Source organism: Uloborus diversus, chromosome 1, assembly GCF_026930045.1.
Source record: "Uloborus diversus isolate 005 chromosome 1, Udiv.v.3.1, whole genome shotgun sequence".
Classification (NCBI taxonomy): domain Eukaryota; kingdom Metazoa; phylum Arthropoda; class Arachnida; order Araneae; family Uloboridae; genus Uloborus; species Uloborus diversus.
The window spans coordinates 14,866,899-14,883,468 of NC_072731.1; the positions used below are offsets into that span (position 1 = coordinate 14,866,899).

Consider the following 16,570-nt stretch of genomic DNA (forward strand, 5'->3'; position numbering starts at 1 on the left):
TTTAAAGGTTTATTCAAGAGTTTTTCAAGGAAGAATATTTTTTTTTTTTTGTTTACTTTGTTTATTTGCTGAATTTCCTTTGGCAATAAAAAATATGTGTGGCAGTCGGATATTTAAATTCGCTTTTTTTACTCGAATGTTTATATTACTACTTCAGGTAATTTATGTGATCAAAATTTAGGTGGTAGATTGAATTTAAACAAACGTACGCTTTCTTGTCATAACTTGTTTTTTATTTTAGTTATTTAGTATCAAATTTGACATTTTGGTGAGATAATTAAAACGACTATGTCATGGAAATCGTAGTTGAATACACTATATTTCGAAGCATTTTATTACTTAACTAGACTATTTTTTAGAGATGCACCGAATATTCGGTTTTCTGCATATTCGACAGAATATTCGGTTCACTGAATACTTCTTTGTACCAATATCAATTACCAAATGTAATTGAGATTGGTGCACAAACATATTTTTAATACATTTAATGAAAAAGCACTCAGATGTTAAATTTTTATTTTACTGTTTTACAAGTTTTCTTCAATCGTATGACACATTGCATTTACCTTACTATTACTTACACATTCAAATATAACACAGTAAGCAGTCAATTCATTACTTTAAGCATTTGGGCTATTTCACAGTATTTTGGCCATTTTAGAGTTCGCAACCTGACTCTTTCTTTTGCTATAACTATTTAATGAACTGTTTGATTAGCACACTGTTTTATTATGAGTTTGTGTATTGGTAGGAGTAACTCAAGATAAAATTATGTGCCTATCAAACAGTAAATTAAATAGTTATGGCAAAAAAAGTTATGTTGCAGGTTCTAAAGTTGGACAAAGTACTGTGAAATGGCTCGTTAACTTTTTAGTTGAGGCAAACCTAGTGATGTGGATCGGGTAAATACCCAGTGGGTAGGTAAATATTTTTTGGGTATTTACCCAAGGCCTGGGTAAATACCCAAAAACTGGGTATTTTACAAAAAAATGCAAAAAGTAAATGATAATTTTTTTTTAAATCTAAATATGAAATAATTGGTAAAACTGATACATACATATGTATTACACAGTTTATAATATTTTTTATCGAAAGATTTAATGAAATTATGAAAGAAACATATCACGAACCAAAGAATCTTTCTTTTCAATGCCATAATTGAAGATGTTTGCTTTTTTTTTTTGTAACCAGTTAAGCTTTTTACTTTTTGTAGAATTGCTTTTTATATGTGAAATTTGGCTATCAACATTGATTAGGCATATCCAACCAGGGTTGGCTTTTTGCCGGCAGAAACTGGTTTTTGCCCTGCCGGTGGCAGAAACTGGTTATAACCGGTAAAAACCGGCAGAAACTGGCAAAAACTAGAAAACGTTTTTAATAGCTTTAGTAATTACTTAATGACAGGCAATTAAGTAAAATAAAATATATAACTCATTTCGTCATTGCAAAACTTAATATAATAGTTATTTAATAATTAGTGTAAAAATATGTTAAATAACAAGACTGACATTTCTAAAGCAAAGTAAAATTCATCGTAGTTGAAATTGCTATGTGTTAGAAATTTTAGCCTTGTAATGTTGTAAGTAACAAATTTTTCAGTTTGTTTATAATTATTTTGTTTGCTTTTAATATAAAGTGTGATATATCAAATATTTAAATAAATAAAGTTTTTTTTTTATTTCATTAAATTCTAAAATTCAGAAACTTGTCATTTTACACTTAATAATAACTGAATAAAGCTATTCTCAAAGAACAAAGAGCTCTCCCCCCCCCCCCCCATTTTGATTTCTATGGAAAGCTAATAATCCAATTATATAAGTACTAACACAGTCTTCAACTTTGCTGTATGTAAGAAACAATATAATTGGTTAGATTCACTGACTCATAAATGTAAAGAGTTTTATTGGTTGAAACTAGGGGTGCAACATGGATGTCAATGTTTTGGAAACATCGATTTTTTTGTTAAAACATCGATGTTTTTAACATCGATGTTTTACTTTCAATGTTTTTGGACTATCAATGTTTTGGTTTCGATGTTTTTTCGATGCTGATGTCTTTGCATTTTAATTGAAAATTATCATAAAATTTTGCTCCAATCTTCTCGCTAGGTAATTAAGTTTACTTATGGAGTTGCCAAAAAAAAATCATTTTTTGCACCCGTTTTATAAGAACAATTTTTCTGCGTAGAGGTTTTGGGAAGATCACTACAAGATAGTAAAAGATTAACTAGAGAGTAAAAAAGAGATCAAAGCTATTGGAAGAACCTGACACTGGTAGTCTGGTGCCAGAACTTGCAGTCTATTTCAAGGCTCCAGTTCTTAAACTAAAGGAAAATCCTGTACGCATTTGATAGTGATGGAAACTTCTGTTCCATCGAAAGAGATGTTTCTCAGACTGGTGGGATAGTCTGCGAAAAGAGAAATGCCCTTCTGGGGGGACAAAGTAAGGAAACTTCTTTTTCTCCAAACTGTCAACACCAATATTCGGGCTTACTTATCAATTTCCTCCAACAAGTCGTCCGTCTATTACCTTAAATTTGTGTTTAATTATTAACTAACAGTACAACACATATTTCTTACTCTTAAAAATTATTGTTAGAGTTAATTTTGTATTTTAAAAATAATTAGCACAACTTTTTTTCATCATTCAACTGACGGTAAGTGCATGATGCATTTTTTCTTAGATTCTTTTTTGATGTAAATTTACTTTTAGTTTAATTCAGTTTGAAAATATTTCCTTATTACTATAACTAGATTGTATTAACCGGTGCTTGTCTTATTATAAATTTTTGCCCAACTATAATACCAAGCTGTTGCGAAATTATTCTTATTAAATTATATTCATGATTTGAGGTTCAGTATTTTCAATATATTCGTCGGATACGTATTCTTTTGTATTGCTTAAATTAGTGTAGTATATTCAAAAATGTATGTTATACATTGATAAAAAGATCGATGTTTTAATTTCTAACATCGATGTTTTGATGGGTTTGAAAGAATCTTCTCAAATTTCTCCTTTGTGCACAACAAATTAAGAAATTGTTTAGGTTTAGAAACAGCGTCAAAACTTGTATTTTGTTACAGGCTGCTGCAGTGTGAAAACAATGTAAAATTTGATTTTGAATGGTGATAGTGTTGTAAATAAATTGTATTTGGGTTAATATTTAATTATTTTTCTTATACATTTTCTATTGTATGTCAGGAATTGCATTTATGTCATTTTTTGAGTTTCTGCCAGTTTCTGCCATAAATGTGGCAGAAAGGGGTTTTTGCCATGCCGGTTTTAACCGGTTTCTACCAGTGGTTTTTACCGCCTTGGCAGAAACCTGCAAACCCTGTATCCAACACATTTAATGTGAATATCATAGGTATTAGATTGCTGAGTTGTTTACCACAATAATTCTTTAAATATGTAATCAAAATACAAATTTTAGGAAAAAATTTATTGTTTTGTATATAGTTGGTTACACAAGGTGTTTCGTTTTAACCTGCAAGACCTTTATTTTTGCAACCGTTAGTCCTAGATGCTTACTTCCAATTGCAAAAATATTCAGATCCAGAGTAAAGATATTGGAAGTTTGAAGCAAAAATAAAAATGAGTCAAAAACTACAAAATTTAACTTTTTATACGGCTCTAGGTCCCCTAACTTATATTTAGAGAAATGATCTGATTTAAAACTTACTGACACAAAAAAAACTTGACATTTGTGCAATGAAAACTCAAGGAGATATTCCATTTGAAAGTTTTAAGGGACCATGCAGAAGATGAGATTAGAACTTATTACCTTTTCAGAATAATAACAGGTTGGCAAAGTAAAAAACAAGGTATTACATTTTTCATTTCTACTCAAAAATTCATGCAAAAGTTATGCCGTGATACGCAAAAAACGCTGCAAAACCTTGAACAATTTGAAAAATCACTCTGCACACACATAATTTTATATAAAAACTCATTAACTGCTATATTTTCCCCCAAAAGATGTTACTGACGGCGAGTGTAAAATGGTGTAAGTTAGAAAACGCTGCGTTTCATACCTCAATGAATATTGGTCGTACTAATGTCAAACTTTTTTTGTAATTGTTTTTCAGTGGAGATTATTTCCCTAAATATCAATAAATCAGAGGATCTGGGGCCCGTGTAAAAAGTTAAAATTTGTATTTTTTTACTCATTTTTATTTTTACTTCAAATTTTCAATATCTTAAGTCTGCATCTGATTTTGAACATTTTTGCAATTGTAAGTATGCATCTAGGACTAACGGTTGCAAAAATAGAGGTCTTGAAGGTTAAAACAAAACACTCTATATATACATAGTGGAATACATACAGAAAAGTATTTTAGTTGAATATAAATTTTTGAAATAAATACCCGGGTAAATACCCATTTTGGGTATTTACCCAGGTATATACCCTGGGTATTTACCCCTAAAAATAAATACCTGGGTATTTTACATCACTAGGCAAACCTAACTCAGCAACTGTGGGAAGGCTACACAGATATTGAAAACAGCGTTGTGACGCTGTCGGGTTAGGTTTGCCCCAACTATAGTCATTTCAGCAGCTCAAAATAACACTTTTTTTTTAATACTAAGCACTTTTCATAATGCACTCAAACGGAAAAAATAACTTTTCTTGATCAGAAAGGACAATTTAAGTATTCTTGTAGTTTTCAATTGTTCCAAGAAAATGATACCAGAAATGAAGAAATAGTAATTTTATTTTAGAATTGAATTTTTTTAGCGTTAAGTTGTACCTTAAGATTAAGCAAATCATTTAGTGAAATCCGGAAGTCTCCTAAGCGGTCTAGTTGCTGAGACATAAGCAAAAGCAGGCCTCAGATTTTTTTGTCACAATCAGACCAAGTATAATGAAAGTGCTTCAAAAAGGGAGAATACTTGGATATTAAATTTTGATATACTTTAATTTCTAAAATTTTACACCATTTTAAATACAGGGGTGCCCACCTAGGGAGGGGGGTATTTCAGGAGGTATTTTTCATTTTTTTGAGGCTTTTGCTCTTGAGGGGTCTTTGTAATATTTAGGGGGGTGGGGTGCCCTGGTTCTTAGAAGGGATGGGCATCCTTGTAAAATATTGTTTAAAATCAACCCAATTAAAATTTGTCATTGTTATCAAAGTTAAGAAAAAATTAAAACAACTTTCAAAGTTAGAATTTCAAGCCTCAATTTTAATGATTATCCAGTTATTTATCAGTTATCCAAGAGACTAACATAACAGAACATCACTTAGTTTATAATGATACTTAAGCAACTTGAGTTTGCATTTATGTTAAATACAAGATTCTGGATTTTCTAATCACTAAAAATCCGTTTTTTGTGGAATTTTGTAGTTTTGGTGTAAGTTTGAGAAATGTTTACTTTATTAGAGAGTTCAAGAGAAGGCATCAAAATTATATTTCAAAACCAGCTCAATCCATTAATTTTCAAAAGTGCTTTTCTTTTGTTATTTGATATTTCTTTGATGATAATATCATGCTACAAAGTAAGATCCTATAATAAATCTCTCTCAGTCATGTCTAAAAAAAACATATATGGTAGAAACCTCATTTATCCGGATGAAATTTGTTGAGTTTAAAAATATTATAATCACTTGAATAATTATTCTAAATTATGATAGCAAGAATGAAACTATAGATGTGCTAAATGTACACTCTTTATTTTGAAATACACTACTCTTATATAGGCCGTGAAATAAATTATAGTTCTAATAAACAACATGACATATTTGGAACGTTGATTGTTTATAGTTTAACTACAGTGGACATAATTGCACATTGCAGCCGAACTATAAAGTGTTTGTGGGTAACGATCCAACCTAATTTAGTTAAAAGCATTGTTTTTTGCTGTAATAAAAGATTAAGTGATTTTTTACAAATGTGTTTTACTTATTATCTAGCTTTTTATTTAGCTGGATTGCCATTGGTCCAGATTAGCAAGGTTGTACTGTTTTCAAAACCAGATCAAAGTCGGGAGCGAATACAGACGGGGCCGCCGCAAATCTTAGAGAGAAGGGGGAAAAAACTTACGGGCCTGGGCCAAACCAGTTAAACGCAATCTTAACTAGCACATAGCGATGGGAAATTTCTTTCTTCCAGTATAGCACCATGTGTATTGCTTGTATTCTTTAATTTGCATATTGCAAATTATCACACTCCACTAGATTTTTTTTAATGCCGTAAGCATTTATTATGCTTTGTATTTTTTAATATTTTAATTTTGGATTTAGTTCTTTTATAATCTTTTTTTTTTCTTTGTCTTAGTTTCAAGAAATATTTTTACTTTGAGACAATAGACAAAATGATTAGAGCATGACAAATTGATTTGAATTTGAGGTAAATGTATTGAATTCTTTTAAATGTTTCATATATTCTTAGACCCTCATCCTTTAATTTTTAACGTATAAAGATACGCTACTTCACTAATTTTATGTATTAATGAAATAATATATACATATTATAAATGATATACAGCCGACTCCCGCTACAACACGATTTGACTAATGCGTAAGGGCTATAACGCAATTTTTTCACCAGTAAATAATTTTAGACCTAATGCGAATTCCTCGCCCGCAACACAAAAAATTTCAGAAATGAATTGCACTGCGAAAGTATCAAATTGTTATTGGCTACTAAAGATATTTTTTTCGTGAATGGACCTTCATTCCTTTAGCATCACTGGCAGCGAAGGTTCCTACACTGTACTAGTCTGATCATAGCTTTGTTCATACAAATAACTTGATGAAATATAATGACACCTAAAAGCACCGTTCCATCTAAAGTTTGTCAAGACACAAAGAAAAAGAGAAAGTTTATGACAATTAAGAAAAAACTAAAGGTTCCAAGGGCGCCCAAGGGAGGGCTCAAGCCCCCCCCCCCCCTTAGAAATTAGAACTTCCTTGCTTTTAGTACTTTTTTTGTTTGCAAAAATGTAAAAACATTTCTTTTCCAGCCATTGACGAATAATTTATCAAAAATTTCAAACTTTGATAACTCTAATTTTTAATGAAATCGGTGTCTATGGGAAAGATATCCTGCTAAACCATGGGGAAAATATCTGAGCTCCCCCTTAAAATTTTGCATATGGGCGCCCATCAAAGGTTCTTGATATGCTTGAACAACTAAAAAATGCATCTAAAAGTAGCACAACAATATTAGATGTGAGTGAATCTTCCATATACATACAATTAAAAGTCAAGAAAAGGAAATCCGTAAAATTTCACAGAGTAGTGTCTATGAAAAATGCAAAAATTATGATATAGGGGGTCTGGGGGTATCTCCCCCAGAGGATATCTTGTAAAATGGATATAAAATTCTGCATTTTGAAGCCTAAAAAGGGTTAATTGGATAGACGAAAATCTCAGGAAAATATAGAAAAATTTTTTTTTTAAAAAGTTTAATGATTTAAATGTGCTTTGTGATGTAAGTTAATACTTTAAAAAAAATGGTGTACAGATTTAGAAAATAAGTAACATTTTAGCAGACAAACATGCCTTTGGCAAATATTAACATAATTTTAAAAAACGCAATTCGAAATGTTAAAGTGGACTAAAAATTTTAGATTTTCTATTCAAAGTAACAAGTTAAAGTTTTTATTTAATTCTAGAAACATTATATTTACGAGAATAACAGTTGCTAATTATTTAACTGAGGAAAGTATTGATAGAACAACGAAACTTTAGTAAAGCGTCGCTCAACCAAACGTCCAATTCCATCTCTTAATGAATCGCCCTTTTTGCGTGGACTAGGCCCACAAGATTTCCCCCCCCCCCCTCTCTTTAAAATTCTTGCCGGTCCCAATACAGACTACCATTTTAGGGGAAGTTACGCTGAAGAATCACCTCCCCCTGCCACCATGAACAAACCTACAGTTCTTGGGAACGAAAAATTCCTGAAATTACTTGGGTGTTAATAAAAAGCACTAAATCAACCAGGAATAAAGCTCCTATTAGGGCAAAAATGTTATAAATAATTTTATTTCATAAGCAATAAAAAGAAGTTAATAGTTCAAATATTTACTTCAAATATAATTAATGAACTAAAAAGACTACTGAAATCATTTACATTTTATTCATTAAGTGGTTTGAACACAATGTGGACGGATATAATTGTCAATGGTTTGGGGTCCCCCCCCCCCTTTGTATGCGCCACTGCTCAATGTATGCTTTTACTGAAGGACTACTGTAAGACACTTTTGTAACATCAACAACATTATGATAATAAATGGAATAATCAACTTATATATTTAATTTTATTGTCATAAAATTGAGGACACACATGAATGTAATTTGTATTTGAAAGGAAAATGAAAAGAAAAAAAGACTAGTTTATTTCAAAGCCAGCTAAATAAAAATTATTCTTATTTGCAAATAATAAGACTATACTGGTAATTGAAAAAGAAAATAAAAATGAAGTCGAAAAAATTTGTAAGGAAAAATAAAATTAGGTATTCAGAGCATAAAATGTTTTTGTATCTCTCGTATATAATTTTAAAAAAAAGGGTTGACCTGGTTTTAATACTAAAAGCCCCAGATCAAGTTTTTAAGTTAAGTATCAGTATTTTGTTATTGCTCCCTGCTCTCTGTTCAACCTTTTTCCACATGTGGTATTTCTTTGGAGATTATCAAATGGCTTACTGAGCATTCCACCACTGTATACTATGATTATTTTTATTATATATATAAATATATTTTTTGGTGAATCCTTAAGTGTGATAAAAACTCAAAGCAGTATTTTTTAATGAGTTATTTTTGCATTTGAGGGCTTGCGTCTGTAATCCTTGGATAAATTTAATTGCCTTGATGCAATCAATAACATGGCATTTGATTATTGAAAATTTCTGTTTGGTTTGTGTTTTTTCGAGCAATCACGATTGCTTATTGTTCTCACTTGACTGTTTTGATGTCCTATCATTTTATTTTCCCACCGCCACCCTCTGCACCATCACCGGCTCCTCATGATGCTGCTCCTGTAGCGAAAGCCGTCTTCAGGTTGCATCCATGTCCTACACACACGCCCATACATACACAACTACACACACGCACATACACACACACATCTACACATGCACACACTCATACAAACAACTACCCACACATTCATGCCTGCACAGATACAAACACATATGCCTACACACACATACACATACCCCCTCCCCCCCACATACACACACATTCATACACACAACTACTCACACACTTATGCCTGCACACAGACACATACCCCTACATGCAACACACATACCCTTACATGCAACACGCATACCCCTACACACAACACACATACCCCTCACACACAAACACACATGCCTACATACACACACTCGTGATTGCGAAAGACATAATTTGAATTCAAAATGTCAAAATTTAAATTTTTTTTTCCTTTTAAGTGCAGTTTTATCAAAATTAAATTTTATGTAAGTAATATTTTTACTTGTTTGTAATTAACAATTTGATGTGATATGGGTATTTTTCAATTTGTGTATATTTCGTATAAAAATTTACATCATTCATAAATGATTTCTTTTCTTCTTTTTAGGCATTTTTCAACGTATGTATTCCAGACCACAAAGCCGATGCCTTTCGACTTCCATTTGTTGAAGAAGCAGGACTTGGAAATGTATTTATTACGTACCTCCTGTCTGGGTTTTCTAGATGGGACGCTCAGTACTTCTTACACATTGCACTCTATGGTTACACTCATGAAAATACGCTCGCTTTTTTCCCATTATTTCCAATATCTCTCAGGGGCACAACAAAAATAATCTCAACATCCTTCTTGGGCATTTTAGATGAATTAAATTGTGCACTAATATCCGGAGTTTTCATAAATTCAATCTTTTTCGCATTATCTGCTGTCTTTTTGTACAAGCTTACTAACTGTATCTTTCAATCTGAAATTTTAGCATTGTCATCTGCGTTGACATATTGTTTTAACCCTGCTTCCATTTTCTTCTCTGCTCTGTACTCCGAAAGTTTATTTGCATGCCTCACCTTTGGTGGTCTTTGGGCCTTAGAGAGGGGAAATCATTTTACTGGCGTTATCGCCCTTTCTTTATCTGCTGCCGTAAGATCAAACGGGGTAATGTCATTTGGATTTGTGGGGTATTTACTCCTGAAGCTACATTTTAAATACAGATACAAATTTACACATTACTATAGCCCAGACTTTATTCATATATTAAAGACCATATTGGTTATATCGATATATGCAGTGATTTTTATTATTCCATTTGCATCTTATCAGTTGTATTGTTATCTTTTGTTCTGTACGTCGTACCTACCTGAAAGTGATATGCCAGAGGTTGTTGCCGATTTCGTTACAAAATACGACCTTAAATTGCCTTCAGACCCCAGTAAATGGTGCTCATGGAATATACCTATGTCATATTCTTATATTCAATCTCGCTATTGGGATGTGGGATTTTTGAACTACTATGTTGTGAAACAAGTGCCGAATTTCTTATTGGCTGCACCCATTTTCACAATAATTATTTTATCATTCGTAAAGTATTTCAAGCAAAACAAGAGTGCATTGTGGCATTTAGGACTTCTTCCAAATCAGTATGATGATGTTTCAGACATTTACAATTGTTCTAGATGCTGTCCATATTTTCTACACATATTTTTTGTCACACTTTTCTGTGCAGTATTCATTCATATACAGGTAAGAATTGTTTCAATTGCGTTTTAGTTCTTTTTTGTGTATAATACTTCTTTGTGTAAGTGTTTTTTTTTTTTTCTACAATTAAGATTGATTTCTTAAAAGTCAAGCACAGTTATTTAAGTACTAAGAATTGAAAACATTTTTTTGTATGACTCTGAATTCACATTCCTCACGACTCTAATTTTTTATGTTTGCAATGATGGAAAGTTTTAATTTTTTGTATGTTGATGTTAAAAACCACAGAGAAGAACATGAAACTATACACAACCTTAGAGGTGTTAGCATGGGCACCCATAAAGGGGGACAGAGGGAGGTTCTACATATTAGCAGTTCCAATTTTGGTGTAAAAGATGGAGGTCATTGATTAGTTATTTAGAACAAATTTAATTTAAATTTTAGGTGTTGACTCGACTTCTGTGCTCATCTAGTCCTGTTCTCTACTGGATAGCTGCTACTGCTCTTCTCCCAAGCAACGATAGAGCACGATTTAAACTATTGAAGGAATCTTTCTTTCAAGGATGGTTCATAGACACTTTGCGTTTTATCAAGAAATTATTTTACAGGTCTTCTGTGTATGGAAAGATAATTTCTTGTTACTTCATTTCTTACTTTTTCGTTGGCACATTTCTGCATGTTAATTTTTTCCCGTGGACCTGAAAATATCGTTATGTGTTTCACTGAAACCTTAGTGGACATTAGAATGTGTTCCTTTTCAAACAATGTTTACATAAAAAGGTTGAATGTAATTGTGATACTGAACCATTTTGGGCAGACATGTTAGCGCATGTGTGACTTGATAAACTTTGTGCATCTTTATTTTTTCCCCACCTCATATCTGAAAATGGAGTTCAGGAAGATTCATAACTAAGTATATAGTTTCTGTTTGACAGTAACAACATATGAGGCAGTGAGAAGCATAGGCATGCAAGTGAACATTTTCAAGTTTTGAGTAAAACGCGTTTAAAGATTAGCTTTTAGAGGTAGGCTTTCATTGAATTTTTTTTCTAAATCATGCTGTATAGCAGCAACTATCAGGGCTAGTAGTACCATCTCTTGCCCCAAGACAGAGAAGAGGTTCACCTACCGTGTGTACTGGTTATCTCCAAATGTTTAATTTTGCCACTTACATCCCATTGCTTCTCACTGCCTCATATGATGTTCAATGTTTTTGATTACAGAAGTGTGGCTGGATGTTAAATTTTTTTTTTAGAGACATCACAAATGTTCTTTGTGTGCACTTTTAGTTTTACAACATACTTCGAACTGGTAATCTGTTACCTCTGAAATTTACATACCGCCATGATTTTGATATCTGAAATCGATTGCAGTGCTACTGGATGTAATGTACATTTGCAAGTCATTAAAGCAGCTGGGAGAGGAGGTGTATAACATGTTGTAATTTACACCTTCCGAAGAAATATTTAGTTAATTATTATAAAACACAATGCGCATTTATTGTTAATAGGTTTTAAAGCCGTTTTCAAATAAGTAACTGTCTGCATTCTGAATTAAAACTGTCTTAACTAATGTAAAGTGCCTTTTTTGGCCTACCAAAAATCCGTCATATAATCTCATACATTTCCCCCCAAAAAAATTTCCCAGCTCTTGTACAAAGTGTGACTATTTATTTTTAATCATGTCCATCAGTCATCTTAAATCATGTTTTCTGCTTGAAATTATGTAACTACTGTGCACTCTTTCCCACCACATCCTATCTTTTTGCATGGCACCTCTGGATGTCCATGTGCTCATCTCCACAATTGGTATATGCTGGTGTCGAACAAGAAATGAGGTTGCTAACGCTAGACAGATATGATATTAAGTTCTGCTTTGGTTTTTACTTGAGTTCATAATATAGTACATTGAGCACACACTCCCCACACTCTTTTTTGAATAGGACCAGGCAGTGGTGGCGATTCGGGAGGGCGGGGGCAACCGCCCCCTCCTATGTTTTATGTTTCATTTATTTATCTTATTTTCCAGTTTAGAAACCAAAACTAGAAATTATAAAAAAAAACCAAAAGTGTCAAAATTTTCCGATCATAATTATTTGTGTTATTTTGTATATCCATTTACAAAACATTATTTAGCACAAGCAGTAACTTTTAGTTAATGCATTCATTGTTTAGATATCAGTAAGTCAATTGTTCTACTTAAACAAGCCATACTTGCTTAATAAAACCATTATTAAGTGTTTGACATCTCAAAATACTATGGGGTAAATGATGTAAGTCTAATTCATGTCGTAAGTGTTTCTTCAGGGAAAATTATTGTGTACATAATTCATCAAAATCTTAAGAAAAACAAAAGTTAAGTTTTTAGATTTGCATCAATCAATGCTCAAATGCTCTCCAAACCATCCTTAAGAAAGTTTTGGTACTTTTTTTCTCTCTTTTTTATTTCATTTTTTTGCTGGCGATAAAAAATCTATGGCTTTTAGTTGTCGCTCCCCCCCCCCCCCACACTTTTTAGTCCCAATTGCTATCTCTGCGGCCAGGGCCTGGTTTACCATTAAACCCTTGCTCCAAGGGAGCCCTAAAAATTATAGACCAAGCAAAAAATTATACCAAAATATGACTTTAATTTGCTTGTTATGGTGTTTAAAATCAAGTACGATACATAAAGTGTGTAACAATGTGTCTTTAAACATCAAAACAGCATTTTTTTTGTTATCTAGTATTTCAGTAAGTAGTTTACACCCTCAGTTTAGCTTTACCTGTGGCATACATGTAATAACAGTTTGGGGTTGCACCTCCACAGCACTTTTTTGATTGTACTATTCAAAGGGGTCCCTGCAGATGTGTCGTAATTACTTTCCTAAAATTTCTAAATCGGGGCCTTGTACAGCAATTTCATGTAGAATTTCAGCTTTGGAGGAAATTGAGAGGAATCAGGTTGATTATTGTAAAATTTGTGTTCTGAAACTATTTGCAAAAAAGTACAATTTAGTTTTCTGACAAACAAAAATGAATAAAGTAATAGAAGTGTTTTGTAAGTAGTAGGCTAGTGAAATTGAAATTGTAAAATTGTAGATTTTTAGCCAGTCAGGTGAAGTGTACACAGTTTTCTCCTAATTTTATGATATTCAATTAATTAGACAAAAAATATACTAGGCATTATTAGGTTTTGTGAAGTTGAGCATGGGCTGTATTACTTTATATAGATGTTAATTTTTGCCACCTTTTGAATCTAGTTAGCTGGGATTCTTCTTCCCGACTTCTTCTGTGTGTGGTTCTTTTGAAAATATTTAAATAACTAGTATGTTGTGGCCATCACGAAACTTTCTTCTATATATTTCTAATGAATTCTCCCCATGCTTGAGGAGAAAGCAATATTCCCAGAAGAAATAGAATTATGCACATAATAAACTTGAGAACCGTCCCAATTATCGAATTATCGCATAAACAAAGCAAAGAGCGAAAATTGAAAGTTATTTTAAAAGCTTTGGTTGAATTAATTACAAATATTTTATTTGTTAACAAACATAAGATGGCAACTGTTAAAAATTTTATGACTGCTATCAATTCGCAGCCACATGTAAATGGGTACTATTGGTGCATATTTATGCACTCATAAAGTATAGTCATCATTTATATATCAAATTAACCTTTAGCCAACGGCAGTACATATGCTCTACCGACAAAAAGTGCTCTCTTCCTACGGCTGTGGTACAACGTCTGTACCAGTCCTTCCCTTCCCCCTCCAGTTACTTCCCGCAGTTGATAATCCTTTCACACACGCTTACGCAGGGAGAAAATGTGAATGAAACGCACTACACCCCTTTTGGGGGTCTGTCAATCAGAGGCGTTTGGCATAGTTTTGTTCCCAGTGAAGGAATGTGTGGCGAAGTTTCGAAAAAGAGGGGAGAAAGAAAAGAAGAAGTAAAATACTTGAAGGAAAGAAAAGTTTTTGATATCCTTTTCTGTTTAATAACCCAATAGTAAGGCTTCCTATAGTTAATAACAGCATATTTTACTGAGTACAAAACACCTATTTAGTTTAAGCAGTGTAGATATTAAGGGAGCAGAGCGCAAGAAACATCATTCTCCAAAATATTTCTTTTGTTATGGTTTTATAAAAATAATTAAACACTTGAAAAGCATATCTTATTTTGCTAACTTTTCGAAAATGAATATCATGCTGAATAAGAAACAACTTATCAATTTGCGATTTGCCACGTTTCATTTATTTCTTTATTTACATTTTAACTGAAAATTATTTGTAATACCGTTTCAACAAAACATGGAAAACATTCTAAAATCAATAAATTTGAAAGAGAGGTTCAATTAAGAATCTGTGTCGTGAATCTTTTGGTTTGAAAATTGAAAGTTAGACTAAATGCTCTTTTTTTTTTTTTTTATATATAAAAAGAGTTACTAGCACAGCCAGAATTATCTTCTGGAGGGGGTTTTCTGTTCAAAACGAGCCTTTTCATATGTAAAAGTTATTGCACTAGGGATGGCAAGAATGTTAAAATCAAGGGCTCTGAGGGTGTTTTAACCCCCCCCCCCCTTCGCTATGCCTCAAAATCTTCTGTGATAATTGATCACTTATTGAGTGAAAAGCATAAAAACTTAATTTTGATATTTTAGAAAATATAAATGTATTTCCTTGATATTTTGTCTGTAGCGAATATTATTTCAGTAGAAAGTCAAAAGGACTAAGGATATGCTGAATGAAACAAAATAAGTATGGTACACCGGGGCACGTTTACGAGGATTTTTTTTTTTCGCTGAATTTTTTAATTTTATGGTTCAACTTGGGAATTCTTAAACGTTATGACCTTATAAAGCAGTTAATAAAGTATAAATTTGTGCATTCAGTTTTCCCCCTGTTTGTATTTAAGGGGCTTAAAATGTTAATTTTTAAGTCAAAGTCGGTTGCTCCTCTTTCTTGCGCAAAAAAAAAAAGAGGTTAAGTGAAAAGATTTATAAGAGCACCTGATATATCTTACTCAGTTTTCAATGAGAGTCTAATGTCTGTTTATTTTTTTTTCTGTTAATTACATTTAGAACTGTTTATGACAATAAAAAAATGGAAGAAAGAGGTTGGTTTTCTGTTTACTCATGCGTATTTTTTTTACTTATCTTCTCTTACTCACAAATAACAACGTACTGGGTAGTGAAAATGTATTATAAAGATAGTACATAAATAGGAAATGTTGAAAAGAGGAAAGACTTGGAATCTAAAACAAATTTGCCCAGATATTTTTCTTGTGCATTGTGAAGGGAGCGGAACTTAATCCTTCAACAATTACTAGAGGTATTTCAACCACAATTAGAAGAAAGAGTGAATGGGGATATCAGGGGATTTGTAGGCTGTCTCTCCATATTATCTCACTCGACAGTGATTGACTTTGAAACGCCAGCTTCATATACAAAAAAGGGTACCTTGCATGCTCTAAAAGATAGATAAGCGCTAACATTCTTTATGTAAATGAATACGGTGTTCAAGCATATTCCGCTTGCACCTGCTCAGAAAGCAAGGAATTGTTCGCTATTATTGTGGATTCTTTCTTGGACACACGTATTAGTGTCATCATTTTTCTGAATAGCCAAGCTGAAAAGCAAAGTTGCCTCCCTTGAATCTAAGGTATTCTACATTGTATTTACAATGGCTTTGGTCTCAGTTGAACGCTATTTACCTCCGCATTTTAGCGCATAGATAAGGACATCTGGCATTTATGAATCCAGTGGTCTACCTCACAAATAGAGTTTGATATTTATTATTTTGTTGTCGTTAGCCTTAGGTTAAATGAGAAGCGTTATTTCAGTGATTTCAATTTTAAAACTGAACCAAATATACTTACAGAAAATCTAAACCTAGAGAACCCCATAAGGAACAAGGAGGGAAAAAAATTATTTTCAAACCATTGAATAAGTGATGACTAGCC

General features: G+C 32.4%; 1 protein-coding gene across 1 annotated transcript; it reads left to right on the forward strand.

Annotated features, from left to right (window-relative positions):
- Positions 1–112: 112 nt before the first annotated feature.
- Positions 113–12,112, forward strand: LOC129234442 (GPI mannosyltransferase 2-like). Its single transcript, XM_054868445.1, has 3 exons — positions 113–157; positions 9,550–10,677; positions 11,077–12,112. The coding sequence occupies exons 1-3, from the start codon at positions 137–139 to the stop codon at positions 11,332–11,334; spliced, it is 1,407 nt and encodes a 468-aa protein (XP_054724420.1). The 5' UTR covers positions 113–136; the 3' UTR covers positions 11,335–12,112.
- Positions 12,113–16,570: the final 4,458 nt, after the last annotated feature.

Coding starts and splice junctions, on each gene's coding strand:
- LOC129234442 (XM_054868445.1), top strand. CDS start 137: ATGTTTATATTACTACTTCAG. Junction 158..9,549: donor TGTTTATATTACTACTTCAG/GTAATTTATGTG, acceptor TCTTCTTTTTAG/GCATTTTTCAACGTATGTAT. Junction 10,678..11,076: donor CAGTATTCATTCATATACAG/GTAAGAATTGTT, acceptor TTTAAATTTTAG/GTGTTGACTCGACTTCTGTG.